Source organism: Salminus brasiliensis, chromosome 11, assembly GCF_030463535.1.
Source record: "Salminus brasiliensis chromosome 11, fSalBra1.hap2, whole genome shotgun sequence".
Taxonomy (NCBI): domain Eukaryota; kingdom Metazoa; phylum Chordata; class Actinopteri; order Characiformes; family Bryconidae; genus Salminus; species Salminus brasiliensis.
Genome location: NC_132888.1, coordinates 56,437 through 78,688, shown reverse-complemented (window position 1 = coordinate 78,688; position 22,252 = coordinate 56,437). Strand labels below are relative to the sequence as shown.

The window sequence follows — 22,252 nt, the reverse complement described above, 5'->3', positions numbered from 1 at the left end:
ATATGAGGATTGCTAATTATTACTGCATAGGTAATGTTTACAATATTGATACTGCAGCGGATACATTATGCAAATGAGTCAAATGGTTATTGAAATGTGAGATTCCTGATCAGTTTCTGTGATGTTTCCAGGCTATTCAACAAACAATAATAATGCAGACAAAGCTTTAATTGTGGAACATAAAGGATTAAAAGTAAAAAAATGCACGTATCTGTACAGTGAAATGTGTTCTCCACATTTGACCCATCTGTGGTAGTGAACACACACACACACACACACTAGTGAACTAGGGGCAGTGAGCACGCACAGAGCGGTGGGCAGCCAACTCCAGTGCCCGGGGAGCAGAGAGGGTAAAGGGGGGCTTGCTCAAGGGCCCAACAGTGGCAGCTTGCCGAGCCCGGGAATCGAACCCACAACCCTGTCATCAACAGCCCAGAGCTCTAACTGCTGAGCACCACTGTCCCTGTGTTTTTTGAATTACTGCACTCCAAGACAGTGGCAGTCGCAGGGCGCTGCCGTAAAATCACAGCGTACTTCTTTGTCCACATCTGGCCACCCTGATGACGGTGCCTGACTCCTGAACTGGGGTGCTGGTATCTGGAGGAAGTGTGGCTCGCTGGTCTTCACCCTGAAGATGCAGCAGAACTGATCATAGTCCATTCTGTGTTCCAGTTCTGGAGCTCCTCAGCCTGGGGTGAGCGACCTGTATCCAGGGATGGCTCCATAAATTTCACACAGCCCTCACATTTGCTGAGCTGTGGATGGGGAATCAGTTGCTGTGGGAGAACTGTGGGTCCGAACAGGACTGAGAAACAGCGCTTAATGCTGATAGTTACTTAAAGCAGTCTGGAGCAGGAACAGATTTGTAAGGAATCAGTCTTTCTGTTTCACTTCTCCCGTCATCGTTTCCGTTCTAACAGTGTTCAGTGACGTTCTGGAGAGACTTGTGACACTTTTCACTTTTGACCATGTCTGGACTCCAAACTGTAAGATTTCTAAATAGACGTTCTGGGAAAACCATTCATTTGTGTGGAGGTTCTTCACGTCGGAACATTTACCAAAGGATTTTAATTGAGGATTCCTCTAAAAAATCCTAGAGAGCTGTTCTTTCACATCACTGCTTCAGAGATCCTCTTCTGCTTCAGTTTGGCGCCTTTATTTCTACATCAAAACCAGACACAGGTGTTCAGTATAAGTTAGTGTAATGATACTGATCATAAATGGCTGAAGTCAGTTAAATGTGATCTCTCTCTCTCTCTCTCTCTCTCTCTGTGCAGATTCAACCAGAGAAGAAACCCGGAAGTCCTCCTCCAGCTCCAGCTCTGTCCACTCCGGCCCCCCGCTCCCCCTCTCCACCACCAGCCAAAGTAGTGGTCACCCCCCCTCCCCCGTCCATAAACATTCCACGCTTCTACTTCCCCACAGGCCTTCCAAACTGCGCTGCCAACTATGACGAGATCATTGCCAAAATCGAGACAGCCTTTACCGAGTTTGAAGAGGAAAAGGCCGACATTTACGAGATGGGGAAGATTGCGAAGGTGCTCGTGTCTCCATTTCTTCTACTGATGATCATAAATGTCCCGGTGCTCTGAGGAACGTCACATTACTGCCATGACTCCACTAGCACACTACATTACTCCACTAGCACTACTCCACTAGCACACTACATTACTCCACTAGCACACTACATTACTAGTTCTGTCCAAGAAGGGTTATGTGTTCTAGACGGAGCGGCAGTGTAGTATATGGTTCTATTGTGTCTGAACACAGAGGTAGTGTTGGAGATGACACTGTTGTTGTTTTCAGGCATGTGGATGTCCGCTGTACTGGAAGGCCCCCATGTTTAACTGCGCAGGAGGAGAGAGGACAGGCTTTGTCTCAGTGCACACTTTTATTGCCACCTGGAGGAAGTGAGTGACCCCTGCCCCTAAATCTGATAATCCTATTAACTACCGACCCCTAACATTGAAGTCACAGTGTGGTAAAACTCTTATTTACCCACTCCTCCTATACCTACTCTACTAACACTCAGCACAGTCTGATACAGTCTAACAGAATAGCACAGTCTGATACAGTCTAGCAAAATAGCACAGTCTGATACAGTTTAACAGAATAGCACAGTCTGATACAGTCTAACAGAATAGCACAGTCTGATACAGTCTAACAGAATAGCACAGTCTGATACAGTTTAACAGAATAGCACAGTCTGATACAGTCTAACAAAATAGCACAGTCTGATACAGTCTAACAGAATAGCACAGTCTGATACAGTCTAACAGAATAGCACAGTCTGATACAGCCTAACAGAATAGCACAGTCTGATACAGCCTAACAGAATAGCACAGTCTGATACATTCTAACACAGCAGTCGGAAACAGTCTAACACAGCAGTCTGATACAGTTTTTATCACAGCATAGTACAGTCTGATACAGTCTAACACAGCAAAGTACAGTCTGATACAGTCTAACACAGCAAAGTACAGTCTGATACAGTCTAACAGAATAGCGCAGTCTGATACAGTCTAACACAGCAAAGTACTGTCTAACACAGCATAGTGCAGTCTGATACGGTCTAACACAGCATAGCACAGTCTGATAAAGTCTAACACAACATAGCACAGTCTGATACAGTCTAACAGAATAGCACAGTCTGATACAGCCTAACAGAATAGCACAGTCTGATACAGTCTAACACAGCAGTCGGAAACAGTCTAACACAGCAGTCTGATACAGTTTTTATCACAGCATAGTACAGTCTGATACAGTCTAACACAGCAAAGTACAGTCTGATACAGTCTAACACAGCAAAGTACAGTCTGATACAGTCTAACAGAATAGCGCAGTCTGATACAGTCTAACACAGCAAAGTACTGTCTAACACAGCATAGTGCAGTCTGATACGGTCTAACACAGCATAGCACAGTCTGATAAAGTCTAACACAGCATAGCACAGTCTGATACAGTCTTAACAGAGCATAGCACAGTCTGATACAGTCTAACACAGCATAGCACAGTCTGATACAGTCTAACACAGCATAGCACAGTCTGATATAGTCTAACACAGCATAGCACAGTCTGATATAGTCTACCACAACATAGCACAGTCTGATACAGTCTAACACAGCAGTCTAATACAGTCTAACACAGCATAGCACAGTCTGATACAGTCTAACACAGCATAGCGCAGTCTGATACAGTCTAACACAGCATAGTGCAGTCTGATATAGTCTAACACAGCATAGCGCAGTCTGATATAGTCTAACACAGCATAGCACAGTCTGATACAGTCTAACACAGCAGTCTAATACAGTCTAACACAGCATAGCACAGTCTGATACAGTCTAACACAGCATAGCACAGTCTAATACAGTCTAACACAGCAAAGTACAGTCTGATACAGTCTAACACAGCATAGCACAGTCTGATACAGTCTAACACAGCATAGTGCAGTCTGATACAGTCTAACACAGCAGTCTAATACAGTCTAACACAGCATAGCACAGTCGGATACAGTCTAACACAGCAGTCTGATACAGTCTAACAGAATAGCTCAGTCTGATACAGTCTAACACAGAATAGTACAGTCTGATACGGTCTAACAGCAAAGTTCAGTCTGATAAAGTCTAACACAGCATAGCACAGTCTGATATAGTCTAACACAGCATAGTGCAGTCTGATATAGTCTAACACAGCATAGTACAGTCTGATACAGTCTAACACAGCAGTCAGTCTAACACAGAATAGTACAGTCTGATACGGTCGAACACAGCAAAGTACAGTCTGATAAAGTCTAACACAGCATAGCACAGTCTGATATAGTCTAACACAGCATAGCGCAGTCTGATACAGTCTAACACAGCATAGCACAGTCTGATATAGTCTAACACAACATAGCACAGTCTGATACAGTCTAACACAGCAGTCTAATACAGTCTAACACAGCATAGCGCAGTCTGATACAGTCTAACACAGCATAGCACAGTCTGACATAGTCTAACACAGCATAATACAGTCTGATACGGTCTAACACAGCATAGTACAGTCTGATACGGTCTAACAGCATAGCACAGTCTGATACGGTCGAACACAGCAAAGTACAGTCTGATAAAGTCTAACACAGCATAGCACAGTCTGATATAGTCTAACACAGCATAGCGCAGTCTGATACAGTCTAACACAGCATAGCACAGTCTGATATAGTCTAACACAACATAGCACAGTCTGATACAGTCTAACACAGCAGTCTAATACAGTCTAACACAACATAGCACAGTCTGATACAGTCTAACACAGCAGTCTAATAAAGTCTAACACAGCATAGCACAGTCTGATATAGTCTAACACAGCATAGTGCAGTCTGATATAGTCTAACACAACATAGCAGTCTGATACAGTCTAACACAGCAGTCTAATACAGTCTAACACAGCATAGCGCAGTCTGATACAGTCTAACACAGCATAGCACAGTCTGATATAGTCTAACACAGCATAGTACAGTCTGATATAGTCTAACACAGCATAGTACAGTCTGATACGGTCTAACACAGCAAAGTACAGTCTAACACAGCATAGCGCAGTCTGATATGGTCTAACACAGCATAGCACAGTCTGATAAAGTCTAACACTGCATTGCGCAGTCTGATAAAGTCTTAACAGAGCATAGTGCAGTCTGATAAAGTCTTAACAGAGCATAGCACAGTCTGATACAGTCTAACACAGCATAGCACAGTCTGATACGGTCTAACACCGCAAAGTACAGTCTGATACAGTTTAACAGAATAGCTCGGTCTGATACAGTCTAACACAGAATAGCACAGTCTGATAAAGTCTAACACAGCGCTGCGCAGTCGGATACAGTCTAACACAGCATAGCACAGTCTGATACAGTCTAACATAGCAAAGTACAGTCTGATACAGTCTAACAGAATAGCGCAGTCTGATACAGTCTAACACAGCAAAGTACTGTCTAACACAGCATAGTGCAGTCTGATACGGTCTAACACAGCATAGCACAGTCTGATAAAGTCTAACACAACATAGCACAGTCTGATACAGTCTAACAGAATAGCACAGTCTGATACAGCCTAACAGAATAGCACAGTCTGATACAGTCTAACACAGCAGTCGGAAACAGTCTAACACAGCAGTCTGATACAGTTTTTATCACAGCATAGTACAGTCTGATACAGTCTAACACAGCAAAGTACAGTCTGATACAGTCTAACAGAATAGCGCAGTCTGATACAGTCTAACACAGCAAAGTACTGTCTAACACAGCATAGTGCAGTCTGATACGGTCTAACACAGCATAGCACAGTCTGATAAAGTCTAACACAGCATAGCACAGTCTGATACAGTCTAACACAGCATAGCACAGTCTGATACAGTCTAACACAGCATAGCACAGTCTGATATAGTCTAACACAGCATAGCACAGTCTGATATAGTCTACCACAACATAGCACAGTCTGATACAGTCTAACACAGCAGTCTAATACAGTCTAACACAGCATAGCACAGTCTGATACAGTCTAACACAGCATAGCGCAGTCTGATACAGTCTAACACAGCATAGTGCAGTCTGATATAGTCTAACACAGCATAGCACAGTCTGATATAGTCTAACACAGCATAGCACAGTCTGATATAGTCTAACACAGCATAGCGCAGTCTGATATAGTCTAACACAGCATAGCACAGTCTGATACAGTCTAACAGCAGTCTAATACAGTCTAACACAGCATAGCACAGTCTGATACAGTCTAACACAGCATAGCACAGTCTAATACAGTCTAACACAGCAAAGTACAGTCTGATACAGTCTAACACAGCATAGCACAGTCTGATACAGTCTAACACAGCATAGTGCAGTCTGATATAGTCTAACACAGCATAGCACAGTCTGATATAGTCTAACACAGCATAGTACAGTCTGATATAGTCTAACACAGCATAGCGCAGTCTGATATAGTCTAACACAGCATAGCACAGTCTGATACAGTCTAACACAGCAGTCTAATACAGTCTAACACAGCATAGCACAGTCGGATACAGTCTAACACAGCAGTCTGATACAGTCTAACAGAATAGCTCAGTCTGATACAGTCTAACACAGAATAGTACAGTCTGATACGGTCTAACAGCAAAGTTCAGTCTAATAAAGTCTAACACAGCATAGCACAGTCTGATATAGTCTAACACAGCATAGTGCAGTCTGATATAGTCTAACACAGCATAGCACAGTCTGATACAGTCTAACACAGCAGTCAGTCTAACACAGAATAGTACAGTCTGATACGGTCGAACACAGCAAAGTACAGTCTGATAAAGTCTAACACAGCATAGCACAGTCTGATATAGTCTAACACAGCATAGCACAGTCTGATATAGTCTAACACAACATAGCACAGTCTGATACAGTCTAACACAGCAGTCTAATACAGTCTAACACAGCATAGCGCAGTCTGATACAGTCTAACACAGCATAGCACAGTCTGACATAGTCTAACACAGCATAATACAGTCTGATACGGTCTAACACAGCATAGTACAGTCTGATACGGTCTAACAGCATAGCACAGTCTGATATAGTCTAACACAGCATAGTACAGTCTGATATGGTCTAACACAGCATAGTACAGTCTGATACAGTCTAACACAGCATAGTACAGTCTGATACGGTCTAACACAGCATAGCAGTCTGATACGGTCTAACACAGCAAAGTACAGTCTGATACAGTCTAACAGAATAGCGCAGTCTGATACAGTCTAACACAGCAAAGTACAGTCTAACACAGCATAGCGCAGTCTGATAAAGTCTTAACAGAGCATAGTGCATACTGATAAAGTCTTAACAGAGCATAGCACAGTCTGATACAGTCTAACACAGCATAGCACAGTCTAATACAATCTAACACAGCAGTCGGATACAGTCTAACACAGCAGTCTGATACAGTTTTTATCACAGCATAGCACAGTCTGATACAGTCTAACACAGCAAAGTACAGTCTGATACAGTCTAACACAGCATAGCACAGTCTGATACAGTCTAACACAACATAGCACAGTCTGATACAGTCTAACACAGCAGTCTAATACAGTCTAACACAGCATAGCGCAGTCTGATACAGTCTAACACAGCATAGCACAGTCTGACATAGTCTAACACAGCATAGTACAGTCTGATACGGTCTAACACAGCATAGTACAATCTGATACGGTCTAACAGCATAGCACAGTCTGATACGGTCTAACACAGCATAGCACAGTCTGATATAGTCTAACACAGCATAGTACAGTCTGATACAGTCTAACACAGCATAGCACAGTCTGATACGGTCTAACACAGCATAGCAGTCTGATACGGTCTAACACAGCAAAGTACAGTCTGATACAGTCTAACAGCATAGCGCAGTCTGATACAGTCTAACACAGCAAAGTACAGTCTAACACAGCATAGCGCAGTCTGATAAAGTCTTAACAGAGCATAGTGCATACTGATAAAGTCTTAACAGAGCATAGCACAGTCTGATACAGTCTAACACAGCATAGCACAGTCTGATAAAGTCTAACACAGCATAGTGCAGTCTGATAAAGTCTAACACAGCATAGCGCAGTATAATAAAGTCTTAACAGAGCATAGCACAGTCTGATATAGTCTAACACAGCATAGCAGTCTGATAAAGTCTTAACACAGCATAGCACAGTCTGATACAGTCTAACAGAATAGTTCAGTCTGATACAGTCTAACACAGAATAGTACAGTCTGATACGGTCTAACACAGCAAAGTACAGTCTGATAAAGTCTAACACAGCATAGCACAGTCTGATATAGTCTAACACAGCATAGTGCAGTCTGATATAGTCTAACACAACATAGCAGTCTGATACAGTCTAACACAGCAGTCTAATACAGTCTAACACAGCATAGCGCAGTCTGATACGGTCTAACATAGCATAGCACAGTCTGATACGGTCTAACACAGCATAGCACAGTCTGATATAGTCTAACACAGCATAGTACAGTCTGATACGGTCTAACACAGCATAGCAGTCTGATACGGTCTAACACAGCAAAGTACAGTCTAACACAGCATAGCGCAGTCTGATATGGTCTAACACAGCATAGCACAGTCTGATAAAGTCTAACACAGCATTGCGCAGTCTGATAAAGTCTTAACAGAGCATAGTGCAGTCTGATAAAGTCTTAACAGAGCATAGCACAGTCTGATACAGTCTAACACAGCATAGCACAGTCTGATACGGTCTAACACCGCAAAGTACAGTCTGATACAGTTTAACAGAATATCTCGGTCTGATACAGTCTAACACAGAATAGCACAGTCTGATAAAGTCTAACACAGCGCTGCGCAGTCGGATACAGTCTAACACAGCATAGCACAGTCTGATACAGTCTAACATAGCAGTCTGATATAGTCTAACACAGCATAGCACAGTCTGATACAGCATAGCACAGTCTGATATAGTCTAACACAGCATAGCACAGTCTGATATAGTCTAACACAGCATAGCACAGTCTGATACAGTCTAACACAGCATAGCACAGTCTGATATAGTCTAACACAGCATAGCACAGTCTGATACAGTCTAACAGAATAGCTCGGTCTGATACAGTCTAACACAGAATAGCACAGTCTGATAAAGTCTAACACAGCGTAGCGCAGTCGGATACAGTCTAACACGGCATAGCACAGTCTGATACAGTCTAACATAGCAGTCTGATATAGTCTAACACAGCATAGCACAGTCTGATACAGTCTAACACAGCATAGCACAGTCTGATACAGTCTAACACAGCATAGCACAGTCTGATATAGTCTAACACAGCATAGCACAGTCTGATATAGTCTAACACAGCATAGCACAGTCTGATACAGTCTAACACAGCATAGCAAGTCTGATACAGTCTAACACAGCATAGCACAGTCTGATATAGTCTAACACAGCATAGCACAGTCTAACACAGCAGTCTAATACAGTCTTACAGCATAGCACAGTCTGATACAGTCTAATATGACCTTGTACAGTCTAATACAGCCTAGTAAAGCATATTACAGTCTTGTACAGTCTAATGCAAGATAATGCAGCCTACTACAGTGTAATACCAGGGAGAATGTGTGCAGAACAGGGGGTCTAATGTTAAGAACCTCTGCTCTGGGCTAAATTGTTCCCATAATTAAAGATGAAAACCTGTATCTTTCTCTCAGGTTATTACACAGCTGCTATGACGACGCATCCAGGTTTGTTTACTTGCTGGCCAAGCCGGGTTGTAATTATCTTGAACAGGAAGACTTCATCCCCCTTTTACAGGTCAGCTCTGGGAGTGTGTGTGTGTGTGTGTTCTGTAGGAGTGTCTAATGTTTGGTTTCTATCAATTTGAGTGGCTCTATAAAGCAGATATAAACATAGATCAAATCCTCCAGTCCTGTGTGCTGTCCTCTCTTTCTCTAGAAGGGTTCATTACTGAAGACTGAACATGTGGACAGGTGTTAATGGGCTGTATGACACTTTTGAGACATAAATAGAGAATTCTTCCCTGAGGGACAAAAACACTCCAGAAATCTTAAATACAAATGGATCAATACAACTTTTAAGATCATTTTTTTTCTTCTCTCATTTCAACAGTTGTGATGTAGAACTGTTAAAGAGCCAGTCACACAGAGAACCAGAATGAACGCAGAATGCAGCCTACGAACAGAACCCAGCTGTGTCCGGCCACCCGAGACACTGAGTTTTAAAAACGTTGTTTTAAAGATGGGTGAAGAGGCACAGCTGGTGCTCGGTGTTGGGATGTTGGTCTGATTGTGTCGTTTGTGTTCTAGGACATCGTGGACACTCACCCGGGATTGACGTTCTTAAAAGATGCTCCAGAATTCCATTCCCGCTACATCACCACTGTACGTATCTTCATTAAGGTTGTGGGGGCGCAGTGCAGCCGTTTCACACACACACTGCAGATCCCTCAGTTCCACTGTAATAAACATTTAATGTCAGACGTTTAGGTGGTGTTTGTGTGACGGTGTGGTGTTATGAATCATGCAAATGAGGGCAACGAGCACTAGCTGGTTTAGTAACTGTGTTACCATGGCGACGTGTAATGGTACGACTAGTCTTAGCAGCCAAAGTTACACACAGACTTCTGAACTCTGAGCGAATCTGACCTTAAATTATCTGCTTATTAATCTACGTTAGTGGACAATTAATTAATTGTTTATTAATTAATTGTTTATTAATTAGTGTAGACAGGCACGACTGGCCATGTTTAAGCACAGCAGAGTCCGGAGAGGAGTGATGACTCACACTAAGAACCGTTCCCTGTCCGTTTGTCTGTCTGTCTGTGGACAGCTGGAGTGTGTGTGCTTGTGTGTGTTGGGGGGGTGTCATAAGGGTTGGTAGCATTAGTGAATCCTGACATCACGGAAAGACTGAAACAGCAGCCCCCCCAGACCCCCCATATATGCCCATATTTAGCCCCTTCCTGTTCCTCCAGCTGTCCCGCTGCTCCCCTGAGGACTGAGCTACCTAGAAATGTCCCGCTGTCCTGAAACTGGAGCGCATTGCTATTGTCACTGAAGCCACACTCTTTTAGAAAGTTAAAACACACACACACACACAGACACAGCTCAGACTGATCTTCTGCTGTATACAAGTTCTTCAGAAGGAATCGTCCCAAACTAATCTGAAAACTAAAACTCTTCAGAGAATAAAAACTGAATGTTCGACTATTAGCGGATAAACTTGAGAGCTAAACCCTAGATAGATAGATAGATAGATAGAAATATGTAAATGTGAATTTCAACCTCAGAGAACAATAAGCTCTAATCCCACTCTGTAAAGATGCAGTTTAATCTTTAAGCTTCTCGAAAAGCAGCATCTGAACTAAAAAAAAGTAAAAAGCTTTATTGGATTTAAAGTGAATCGATTATTTGATTTCTCTTCACTAAGTGTTTGATGTTGAACAAACTTCTTTATAGAAATTATCTTCATGAAAGAACCGCAATACTTTAGAACAGTTCCTTTAGTCCCAGCAGTACTGTACTGCTTTAGGGAACAGGCCCTCGCGGCTGTGTTCAGTTCTGACAGTAGAAACACTTGCTGTGTAGTCAGAGTGATTTGATGGTACTGCTGGACGTGTTGTGAGGTGTTTCCTGTTCTGCAGGTGATCCAGCGGATATTTTATACAGTCAATCGCTCCTGGACCGGCAGGATCACCATGACTGAGCTCAGGAGAAACAACTTCCTGCAGGTAAACCCAGCTGTGCCTTTTTAAGTGATTCTCCTGAATTCCTAAACTTCTGCTCCTACATGAAGAGGGTGTGGCTAATGTATGATTGACAGGTTTGGGGGGGAAGGTTGTTATTGGTGTAAATCACAGAAGGTTAAGCAGCTTGTGGACATGTCTTAAGTTCAAAGGTCCTCAGAGGAAAGCAAATTTTAATTTATATTTAATTTAATTAATGTGGAGCTTCTCTAAGCTCTTAAAAAGGTTCTTCACACCTGCAGGTAATTTGGAAAAGTTGGTCTGTGAACCTGCAGAACTCTAAGAGTTCTGTAATACAGGTGTAGATGAAGGTGTAGATGAAGGTGTAATGAAGGTGTGATGGAGGTGTAGATGAAGGTGTAGATGAAGGTGTAATGAAGGTGCGATGGAGGTGTAGAAAAAGGTGTAGACGAAGGTGTAGATGGTGTGGTGAAGGTGTAGATGCAGGCTTTGATGAAGGTGTGATGGAGGTCTACATGAAGGTGTGATGAAGGTGTAGGTGTAGATGAAATGTGTGATGCAGGTATAGATGCAGGTGTGATGAGGGTTTGATGCAGGTGGAGAAGAAGATGTAGATGCAGGTGTAATGAAGGTGTGATGCAGGTGTAGATGAAGGTGTAGATGAAGGTGTAATGAAGGTATAGATGAAGGTGTGATGCAGGTGTAGACGAAGTTGTAGATGAAGGTGTGGTTGAAGGTGTAGATGAAGGAGTAGGTGTGAATGAAGGTGTGATGCAGGTGTAGATGAAAGTGTGATGCAGGTGTAAAACGTGTAGATGAAGGTGTAGATGAAGGTATAGATGAAGGTGTAGATGCAGGTTTGGATGAAGGTGTGATGAATGTGTAGATCAAGGTCTGATGAAGATTTAGATGCAGGTATAGGTGAAGGTATGATCAAGGAGTAGATGAAGGTGTAGATGAAATGTAAAGCAGGTGTAGTGAACGTGTAGATGAAGATGTGATGAAGGTCTAGATAAAAGTGTTGATGAAGATGTAGGTAAAGGTGTAGATTAAGTTGTCATGAAGGTGTAGATGCAGGAGTGATGAAGATGTAGATGCAGGTGTTGAGAAAAGGTGTAGATGCAGTTGTGATGAAGGTGTGGATGCAGTTGCGATTATGGTGTACATGCAGATGTAGATGCAGGTGTGATGAAGGTGTAGATGAAAGTGTACATGCAGGTGTAGATGAAGGTGTATATGAAGTTGTGATGCAGTTGTAGATTAAAGTGTAGATGCAAGTATAGGTGCATGTGTAGATGCAGATGTAGCTAAAGGTGTAGATGCAGATGTAGATTAAGATGTTATACAGGTGTAGATGCAGGTCTAGATGAAGGTGCCTGTGTAGATGAAGGTGTGATGCAGGTGTAGATGAAGGTGTGGTGGAGGTGTAGATTAAGGTGTGATGGAGATGTAGATAAAGGTGTAGATGAAGGTATAGATGAAGGTGTGATGCAGGTATAGATGAAGGTGTAGATGCAGGTGTGATGGAGGTGTAGATGAAGGTGTGATGGAGGTGTAGATTAAGGTGTCGATTAATGTGTGATGGAGGTGTACATGAAGGTGTGATGGTGTAGATGAAGTTGTTTTGCAGGTGTAGATGAAGTTGTGATGCAGGTATAGTTGAAGGTGTAGATGCAGGAGTAGGTGTAAATGAAGTTGTGATGCAGGTGTAGTTAAAGATGTAGATAAAGGAGAAGGTCTAGATGCAGGTTTAGATTAAGGTGTGATAAATGTGGACATGCAGTTGTAGATGAAGATGTAGATAAAAGTGTGGATGCAGGTAAGGGTGAAGGTGTAGATACAGGGGTAGATAAAGGTGTAGATGCAGGTGTAGAGTCATGTGTAGATGAAGGTGTAGAAGTAGGTGCCTGTGTAGACGTAGGTGCATGTGTTGATGCAGGTGTGGATGAAGATGTGATGAAGGTTTAGATGAAAGTGTTTATGAAGGTGTAGATGAAGGAGTAGGCAAGTAGGTGTAGATTAAGGTGTGATGCAGTTGTAGATGAAGATGTGATGCAGTTGTAGATGAAGATGTGATGCAGTTGTAGATGAAGATGTAGATGAATGTGTGATGAAGGTGTAGATGATGTAGATGCAGGTGTCGAGGAAAATGTAGATGCAGTTGTAATGAAGGTGTAGATGAAAGTGTATATGCAGGTGTAGATAAAGGTGTAGATGCATATGTGATGAAGGTGTACATGCAGATGTAGAAATAGGTGCATGTTTAGATAAGAGTGTAGAAGTAGGGGCATGTGTAGATGCAGGTCTGGATGAAGATGTGATGAAGGTTTCAATTAAATTGTTTATGAAGGTGTAGTTAAAGGTGTAGATTAAGGTGTGATGCAGTTGTAGATGAAGGTGTGATGCAGTTGCAGATGCTGTTGTAGATAAAGGTGTGATTAAGGTGTAGATGAAGGAGTGATGAAGATGTAGATGCAGGTGTAATGAAGGTGTAGATGAAAATGTGTATGCAGGTGTATATAAAGGTATAGATGCATTTTTGAAGGTGTAGATGACAGTGTAGATGAAAGTGTACATGCAGATGTAGAAGTAGGTGCATGTTTAGATGAAGGTGTAGATGCAGGTGCAGATGAATATGTAGATGGTGTGATGATGTAGATGAAGGTCTGGTGAAGATGTAAAGGAAAGTGTAGATGCAAGTTTACATATAGGTGTACATGCAGTTGTGATGAAGGTGTAGATGCAGGTGTAGAGGAAAGTGTACATGCAGTTGTGATAAAAGTGTAGATGAAGGTGTAGATGCAGGTGTAGAGGAAAGTGTACATGCAGTTGTGATGCAGGTGTAGATGCAGGTGTAGATGCAGGTGTAGGTGCAGGTGTAGAGGAAAGTGTACATGCAGTTGTGATGAAGGTGTAGATGAAGGTGTAGATGCAGGTGTAGAGGAAAGTGTACATGCAGTTGTGATGAAAGTGTAGATGAAGGTGTAGATGCAGGTGTAGATGGTCGTTAGCTGAACTTTCAGGTCCTTTTTGTTCATAAATGATTTCAAAAGCTTTTGTCTTTGAACTGTTTAATTCTTTTGGAATTCCCTCGTTGCCCTGCAGCACTTCTTAAATTACAACAGTTTGCTGCTCTGCTTACAGGTGTAGATTACACCACCCAACGTAGCGGCTGAATTAAGTGAAAAAAGACCCAGAGCTTATAGTGTCTTTAACGGTTAGTGTGAAGAATACAGTGATTCAAACCAGAGTGTATCTCACTTAGAAAACCTGAAATAGTGTCAAGTGGACAGGAATGTGATTGACAGGAAAAAATTGTTAAGGTACTCTCTCTCTCTCTCAGACTCTGGCCTTGCTGGAGGAGGAGGATGACATCAATCAGATCACAGATTACTTCTCTTACGAGCACTTCTACGTTATCTACTGTAAGTTCTGGGAGTTGGACACTGACCACGACCTGTTCATTGACCCCAAGGATCTGGCCAGGTACAACGACCACGGTGAGTGCAGGTGGGCAGGTGTGTTCCATGAAACCCCAGTAATATCGCTGAGTTTCTAATCAGGTGTGTTCCTCTCGCTGCAGCATCATCCAGCAGGATCATCGAGAGGCTCTTCTCAGGAGCGGTGACCCGGTAAGACTTAACTGTAGTCTGGGGTTAAACTGGGCTGAGTTCTATAATGTAACTGTTCACACACTGGTCTGACACTCTGGAAACAGTAAAGAGACAGTAGAGTAAAGAGAGAGCAGAGCATGTTGAGAGTGTGTCTGACGACTCCAGCAGGTCTGACTATAACAGTCTAACAGTCTAGGAGAGAGCCAGAAGGTAACACAGACACGGGAGCTCACTGAAACACTGAAATGAGTAATGTTTGCTTTATAAAAAGGAGTGTCTGAGGGCAATGAGTGGAACACCTGAGAAAAAAAAAATCTAACTGGGTCTGAAACACGCTTGTGACGGAGGTTATCACTCAGGTGCAGCGTTCTGCCACCCTCTGGTGGCAGGTGGGGGCGTAGCTGACCAGCCTTTTACAGGACCCGTCCCCCGTATTGCTCTTGCTATCTGCCGAGCGCAAATGTCCATAATGGGTTCACAGGTACCTTCACCGACTTCATTCTCCCACTTGGGGAAAAGTAGTAGCAGATACCTGAACTTACACTCAGATGGGGATATACCTAAGGAAGAATACCACAGGGAATTATGGGCATATTCTGCTTAGATTATGTAGTCCCTACACTTAGTAGTGTTGGTGTTAGCCAGGCACCGGAAGGTTTGTTCCGGGTCTTGATTAACTCATCATTTGGCCTTTGAACTATGATAAGAACTCCAAAGGTAGGCTGACAGAGGCCCCCAGGGAGAGGGGTGCAGCCTTTCTCCCTTGTGCTGGGTGATCAAAAGTTATTTTAAGGACAAGGTAAAGGTTGCAACAGCCAAACGCTCAGTGGGCTTGGACTCTGACACCGAAGTTGGCCCTTCCCCTGAGTAGTCAAGTCAAGTCAAGTCAGATTTATTAGTAGAGCTTTTTACAACTGTTGTCGTCACAAAGCAGCTTTACATAAATAGTGATTAATAAAAGACAGACAAAGAAGAAAATAACATAAGACATGATGAATCAAAGACCCCCAGTGAGCCCCTACGGCAACAGTGGCAAGGAAAAACTCCCTCAGAGCTGGAGAAGAAACCTTGGGAGGAACCAAGACTCACAAGGGGGACCCATCCTCCTCTGGTCAGAACTATTTAAACACTAATGATAAAAATGACCAACCTAAAATGACCTAACAGATAGTTAATAGTGGTGGTATTAATAGTGGCAGACAGTTTACGAGCCCTTTTTTTTTCATCATTAAACAGGTAGCAGTGGTAAGAGGGTGTGCCGCTGGTCTGCTATGGGTGGTGGTGGGTGGGGGGCCTGCTGGTTGGACTGGTAGGTGGCAGCTGGTTTGACGCAGGCAATCTTCCAGCAGGTCGGGCCGGGTGGCCATTTACTCTGAGAAACTAAGTAGCCCAAACCCTAACCCATAGGTGAGACATAGGTTCTGCTCTTTCAAATGGAAGGTGAGATGTTTGCTGCTTGAATGCCAAAGAGCACTGAATGAGAAACCTCAACATCGACCAGATTCCCCTTCATGTTTTTTCAGGGGCAGGCAGATGTGGTTCAGCTTGGTGGGCAACACCAGGGGTAGTGGTTCATTTGTGACAAAGAGCTGAGCTGGCTTTAACTTCTCTCAAAGTGTTCAGCAAGTGCTCGGAACTGTATTCTGTCATGGAGGATCCAAGTGCAGGGCTTTACTAGGGCTGTTCTGAAGATAAACCTAAAACTAATAAATAACTAAAGAAATCCCAAAGCGTAGCTTCTCAAGGGTCTAATAATGAAAAGATGCAACAGTAAAACATAACAGAACATTTATGCCTGACCCACCAGGGGTGGATAAGAACCTGGGTTGCTCAGTGGAATGACCTGGTTTTACTACTAGGAGTCACTGCTCCTGTCCACAGGGAACTTGAGCAGATCAAGAACTCAAGGGGAGACAATAGAGTAACAAAAAGACCCCTGACTAAATTTGACATTAACTCACTATCGACTTACAGAATACAACATGTCAGAGAGACAGTTTTCAAATCAAATTCAGAGCAGTAATGTGTTGTAGAATTATTGTAGAATATTATATTGTTGTGTTCATTAGACTGGATGTACAGACATCCTGGTCTTTGTCAGAAGGTAACAAGGCAGATACTCACGTTCTTACTTTTCAGTATGTGTAGTGTGTGTTGAACTTCTCTCTGGTGTTTCAGGGGAGCTTGGTGCAGAGAGATGGGAGGATGAGCTATGCAGAGTTTGTTTTGGTTTCTCATCTCAGAAGAGGACAAGAAGAACCCAACGAGGTAAACATTGAAGAGGAACCTATAAACTAGATCAGTCTGTTATCAGTCAGTAATCAGTCTGTAATCGCCACCTCAGAGATACTGATCAACTGGAGAGTTCTAGTTTTCTAAATAAACCCACCAGTATCCCTCCACCATTTTGAATGATCTATGAACAGGTTCTAGAGTCGAACTCTTCTCAGAACTCTGGGGAACAGTGTCTCAGCATCAGGCAGTGTCTTCATCACCATTAGGTGTGTGTGTGTGTGTGTGTGTGTGTGTGTGTTGCGCAGTGTGGAGTACTGGTTCCGCTGTATGGATCTAGATGGTGATGGAGTTCTCTCCATGTACGAGCTGGAGTTCTTTTATGAAGAGCAGTGTGAACGGATGGAGGGGATGGGGATCGAACCGCTGCCCTTCCAGGACCTGCTCTGCCAGATGCTGGACCTTGTCAAACCAGAGTGCCAAGGTCAGAAAGGCCACATGCCTCAATCAGGTTCTCCTTAGCAACTGTGACAGACAGTTGTTTTCATCAGCACACAGAAAAATCTCCGGTTCCACCGGTTCTATATGCTCTAGTTCCACGCCTGATTTTCCGCCCATGGGAAGATGAGCTTGTCTGTGATTTTATTTTTCTTTTATTCATGTTTGAAGCACCGATGTTGTGTCTGCAGATTCGGATCTTAAATGTAAGTTACAGAGACCCAGCCTTCCACTGGATCAATATCAAAACTATTCAGACAGCATGTCCTTAATGAAGCCCACCAGCTTACTGTAGCCCAGACACCTTTAAATAAGGAATTAGTGACCTACTGATATGGCAGAGCACTGCACCTGTACTGAAGAGGTTGCAGTAGAATATTATGGGCTGTTTCAGAGCTGTGTGTTGGAGCAGATTACTGATGTTACTACAGTCAGTGTGTGGAAGAGGTTCCACAGAAGTGCTGATGTTCTCTACTGTGTTCTGCCTCTGGGTTTGCAGGTAAGATCACTCTGCGAGACCTGAAGCGCTGCAGGATGGCTCACATATTCTTCGACACTTTCTTCAACCTGGAGAAATACCTGGACCATGAGCAGAGAGATCCTTTTGCAGTGCAGAAGGTCAGACACACACACACACACACACACACACACACATACACACAGACAGACACACACACATGCACAGAACCCCTCTTTGATTTGTAACATCAAAGAAAGATCGCATGTATAAATATATAAAAAACTAGTCAAATCAAATCAGGATTATTGTCACGTCACAAACACAGGTGTAAAGATGAGAGAAAAACTTTTACAGAATAGAAATAATGAATATTTTACAGTATATTGTTTTATACATATACACACTATACACATTTACATTTACAGCATTTAGCAGACGCTCTTATCCAGAGCGACTTACAAAGTACTTTGCCCAAGAAAAACCATAGCTAGTTAGAATAGAAAATAGTTTAAAGATACCTTTAAGCTTTAGACATTACTAAACACAAGTCAATAAGGTGACCATAGTTACTCTATTCGTCCAAGTACTCTCAGAAGAGAACCCTAGTCTTCAGTCTGGGTTGAGGACAGCGAGCGTTGGACTCTGCTGTTCGGACACTCAGGAGAAGTTCGTTCCACCACTTCAGTGCAGACTGTGAGCAGGCAGCATGTACCGCCAGCCGCCAGCAGGGGCCCGGCCAGCAAAGTAGGAAAGCTGGTGGGTTGGAGCAAAGAACTCCAAGCCCTAGAATAGCCCAGCGATAATCAACGCTGACCAGACCCACCTGTGTGGCACAGTATAAATACACCCAGCCAAACACAGTTCCCCGTCGCACCTTTGTAGAGGGGTGAAAGGTAATAGTGGGTTTATGTTGTGAAGTGAAAAGAGAAAGGTGAACAGCTGTGAACAGAAAAGAGAAAGGTGAACAGCTGTGAACAGAAAAGAAAAAAGTGAAAAGAGAAGTTCAAGTTGCGAACAGAAAAGAAAAGAGTTTAAGTTGTTAACAGCGAAAAGAGAAAAGTGTTTGAGTTAACGTCACTCCTGGTTTTCCTTTGTTTGTTTTCCCGCCTTTTTGTGTTGCTCAAGATCAGTGTTTATACTGCCGACCCTCACAGCTGTGGTGGCACAGTGGAAATACACTGGGCTCCCATTACCAGGGTTGGAGTTCAACCCAACAATCACCAAGCACACACCACAAAAGCAGTTGTCTCATTTGATCATAATAAAACAAACTTTAACTGCACTTGAGTCCAAACCCCACCCCACACCGTAACAAGGACAGTAAAGAGCCTGGACGCTCGTCTTCCGTGGATTTTGAGGGATGGCGGGTCGAGCCGAGCCGTACTTGAAGCTCGAAGGGCTTCTTGGTGCGGATCGGCTTTTGACCATTGCCATCAGATACGGAGAGGCTGGTCCGTTCTTGGCTTTGTAGGCCAGCGTCAGGGTTTTGAATCTGATGCAGGCAGCAGCTACAGGAAGCCAGTGAAGAGAACACAGCAGTGAAGTGACATGGCTGAATTTAGGGACAAACACACACACACACTTTCAGGTGGTGATGCAGCCGTCAAAATGCTGTGGAGACACTGCAGGTGTAGAACGTCCGGGGGTTCATATGAGCCTATGAGTCCACTACCTTGGTCTTGCTGACATTAAGAGAACGGCCCATGATTGTCGTGTCATCAGCAAATTTAATGAAGACATTGGAGCTGTGTCTGGCTGTGCAGTCGTAGGTGTAGATGGAGTACAGGGGCAGGCTGAGCACACACTCCTGAGGGGATCCGGTGTTGAGGGTCAGTGAGGAAGACGTGATCCTGCCCATCCTTACCACCTGGCATCCGCCAGTCAGGACGTTCAGGATCCAGCTGCACAGAGAGCTGTTCAGACCCAGATCCCGGAGCTTGGTGTCAAGCCTTGGTGGAATGATTGTGCTGAACGCTGAGCTGAAGTCCACAGCTTCCTCACATAGGTGTTCTTCTTGTCCAGGTGGGAGAGGGCAGTGTGCACAGTCAGGGCAATAGCATAGCAAAGGTCGGGGGAGTTACTCCGTTTCGGGAGTAACCTCTTTTCCGGTGTCAGGTGGGTGCATGGCCGGGCAGCCCAGATGAATGGTGCTCCTTAGTGTTTCCAAATGATCTGTGTTGTGAACTCGAAGTGCAGTTTGGGGCGAGTGATCATCGATCTGATTTCCAGAAGTGTTGTCAGCAATAAATGAAAGTGCTAAGCAACGTTCCGTGCAACTGAATAAACAAAAAACTACCAAGACCCGAGGGAGCTCGCAAAAACGGCAGCCATGCTCTTAAAATGTTTTAGATATTTATTCAACACCAATAAACTAACTGTGTGTGGTGTGTATTCAGGATCTGGGACGGGGATGGTCCTGAACCTTCAGACTGGGATAAATACGCAGCAGAAGAGTATGAGATCCTGGTGGCTGAAGAGACGGCCAGTGAGCAGCTGCAGGACGGGTCAGTGTTCATCCCATGACTCCCGACTCACGTAAAGTGTGGGGTCGGGAGTGAAATAGTGTGTGGGTCGGGAGTGAAATAGTGTGTGGGTCGGGAGTGTAAAGTGTGTGTTTTCTGTTGCAGATCTTTTGACGAAGATTACGAGTCTGAGGAAATTTCTGTTCCGTCAGAGATCGGAAATAAAATGGACAAACTGATGATCTCTGACCTTTCAGCGTGATCGCCACGAGACACCCTCTTCAGCTTCAGTTTCCCCTCTCTCTCTCTCTCTCTCTCTCTGTCTCTCTCTCTCTCTTTTAAAAAAAGAAACTCCACTTTTTTTCTACAGTTCAGAAACAGCGTTTGTGTGAGTGGTTATAAACAGATCCTCTTCATGTGCAATATAACTGTGCCCCCCCCTTTCTCCCGGCTGGTTCCATCACCCTGTTTAAGGAGAGCTGAATTCGAGACACTTTAGGTCACACTGTGTGTTTACGTGTGTGATGTCACCTTAATGATTTCAGATTTTGATGTTATTGTTGAGTTCAGTGCGGTCTTGTATAACCCTAACCCTCCCCCTGCAGACAATCACATCTTTCATTTTATGTTATTTATTATTAGAGTTAATCGGGCCTGATTTCTACAGATTCTAACAGACATGAACCAGAACTGTCCCATCCGTGCAGTGAACACACACACAAACACACACACACACAGTGGACAGTGAGCACACACACCCAGAGCAGTGGGTTAGCAGCCAACTCCAGCGCCCGGGGAGCAGAGAGGAGAAGGGCCTTGCTCAAGGGCCAAACAGTGGCAGCTTGCTGAGCCCGGGTATCAAAAACCCACAACCCTGTCATCTTTTGCCTGGTGCTCGAATAGCTGAGCCACCACTGCCCCAGTCAAGTCCTGAGTTTAGAGCAACAGATGTTTCTTCTCTAAGGATGAGTTGGCTATCTTAGTCTGTGTGGAGGAACTCAGCATTATGATCAGGTGTTTAGATCTAAAACAGAATCCAGTAAAAGTGTAAAGTAAAGACTCGTGTGGATAAAATCTCCAAAACACATTTCTGGTTTTAGTTATGAAAAATACACACCTGTTTCTGATCTTAAGTTAGCGGCGGGTAAGACCAGTAAACCAGAGAAATCTGAGCGTCCTCTGTTTATCCCTCACAGTTAAACACTGTCTTTAGTCTGCACTAAACCTCTTATAATTTCAGTGTGACTGAGTGGGGCTAAACTACTGTAGATGTAATGGGAGGGGCTAAACTGCTGTACACTTATGGGTGGGACTAAACTACCGTAGGCTGAATGCATTTATGTAAATATGCTGTTTTTTGTCAGAACCCACTGTTTGTGTATGTTAGGAGATTGTGTATGTTAGGAGGGTACGGGCTGGGGAGTGTACGGAGTGAGGAGCGTACAGAGTGAGGAGCGTACAGAGTGAGGAGCGTACAGAGTGAGGAGCGTACGGACCGGGGAGCGTACGGGCCGGGGAGCGTACAGAGTGAGGAGCGTACGGACCGGGGAGCGTACGGGCCGGGGAGCGTACGGGCCGGGGAGCGTACGGGCCGGGGAGCGTACAGACTGGGGAGCATACAGACCGGGGAGCATACGGGCCAGGGAGCGTACAGACTGGGGAGCGTACGGGCCAGGGAGCGTACGGGCCAGGAAGCGTACGGGCCAGGGAGCGTACAGAGTGAGGAGAGTACAGGCTGGGGAGT

At 43.9% G+C, this 22,252-nt stretch overlaps 1 protein-coding gene across 1 annotated transcript in view; it reads left to right on the top strand.

The window, feature by feature from the left end:
• Window positions 1–21,895, top strand: part of ppp2r3a (protein phosphatase 2, regulatory subunit B'', alpha) — an 82,107-nt gene extending 60,212 nt beyond the window's left edge. The window contains 14 exon segments of the mRNA XM_072691187.1: window positions 1,278–1,538; window positions 1,807–1,910; window positions 9,228–9,330; window positions 9,843–9,917; window positions 11,180–11,266; window positions 14,586–14,742; window positions 14,826–14,875; window positions 17,035–17,082; window positions 17,084–17,124; window positions 17,397–17,572; window positions 18,086–18,204; window positions 20,443–20,448; window positions 20,450–20,550; window positions 20,674–21,895. Coding sequence (XP_072547288.1) covers window positions 1,278–1,538; window positions 1,807–1,910; window positions 9,228–9,330; window positions 9,843–9,917; window positions 11,180–11,266; window positions 14,586–14,742; window positions 14,826–14,875; window positions 17,035–17,082; window positions 17,084–17,124; window positions 17,397–17,572; window positions 18,086–18,204; window positions 20,443–20,448; window positions 20,450–20,550; window positions 20,674–20,770 — 1,425 coding nt within the window. The 3' untranslated portion in view covers window positions 20,771–21,895.
• The last annotated feature ends 357 nt before the right edge of the window (window positions 21,896–22,252 follow it).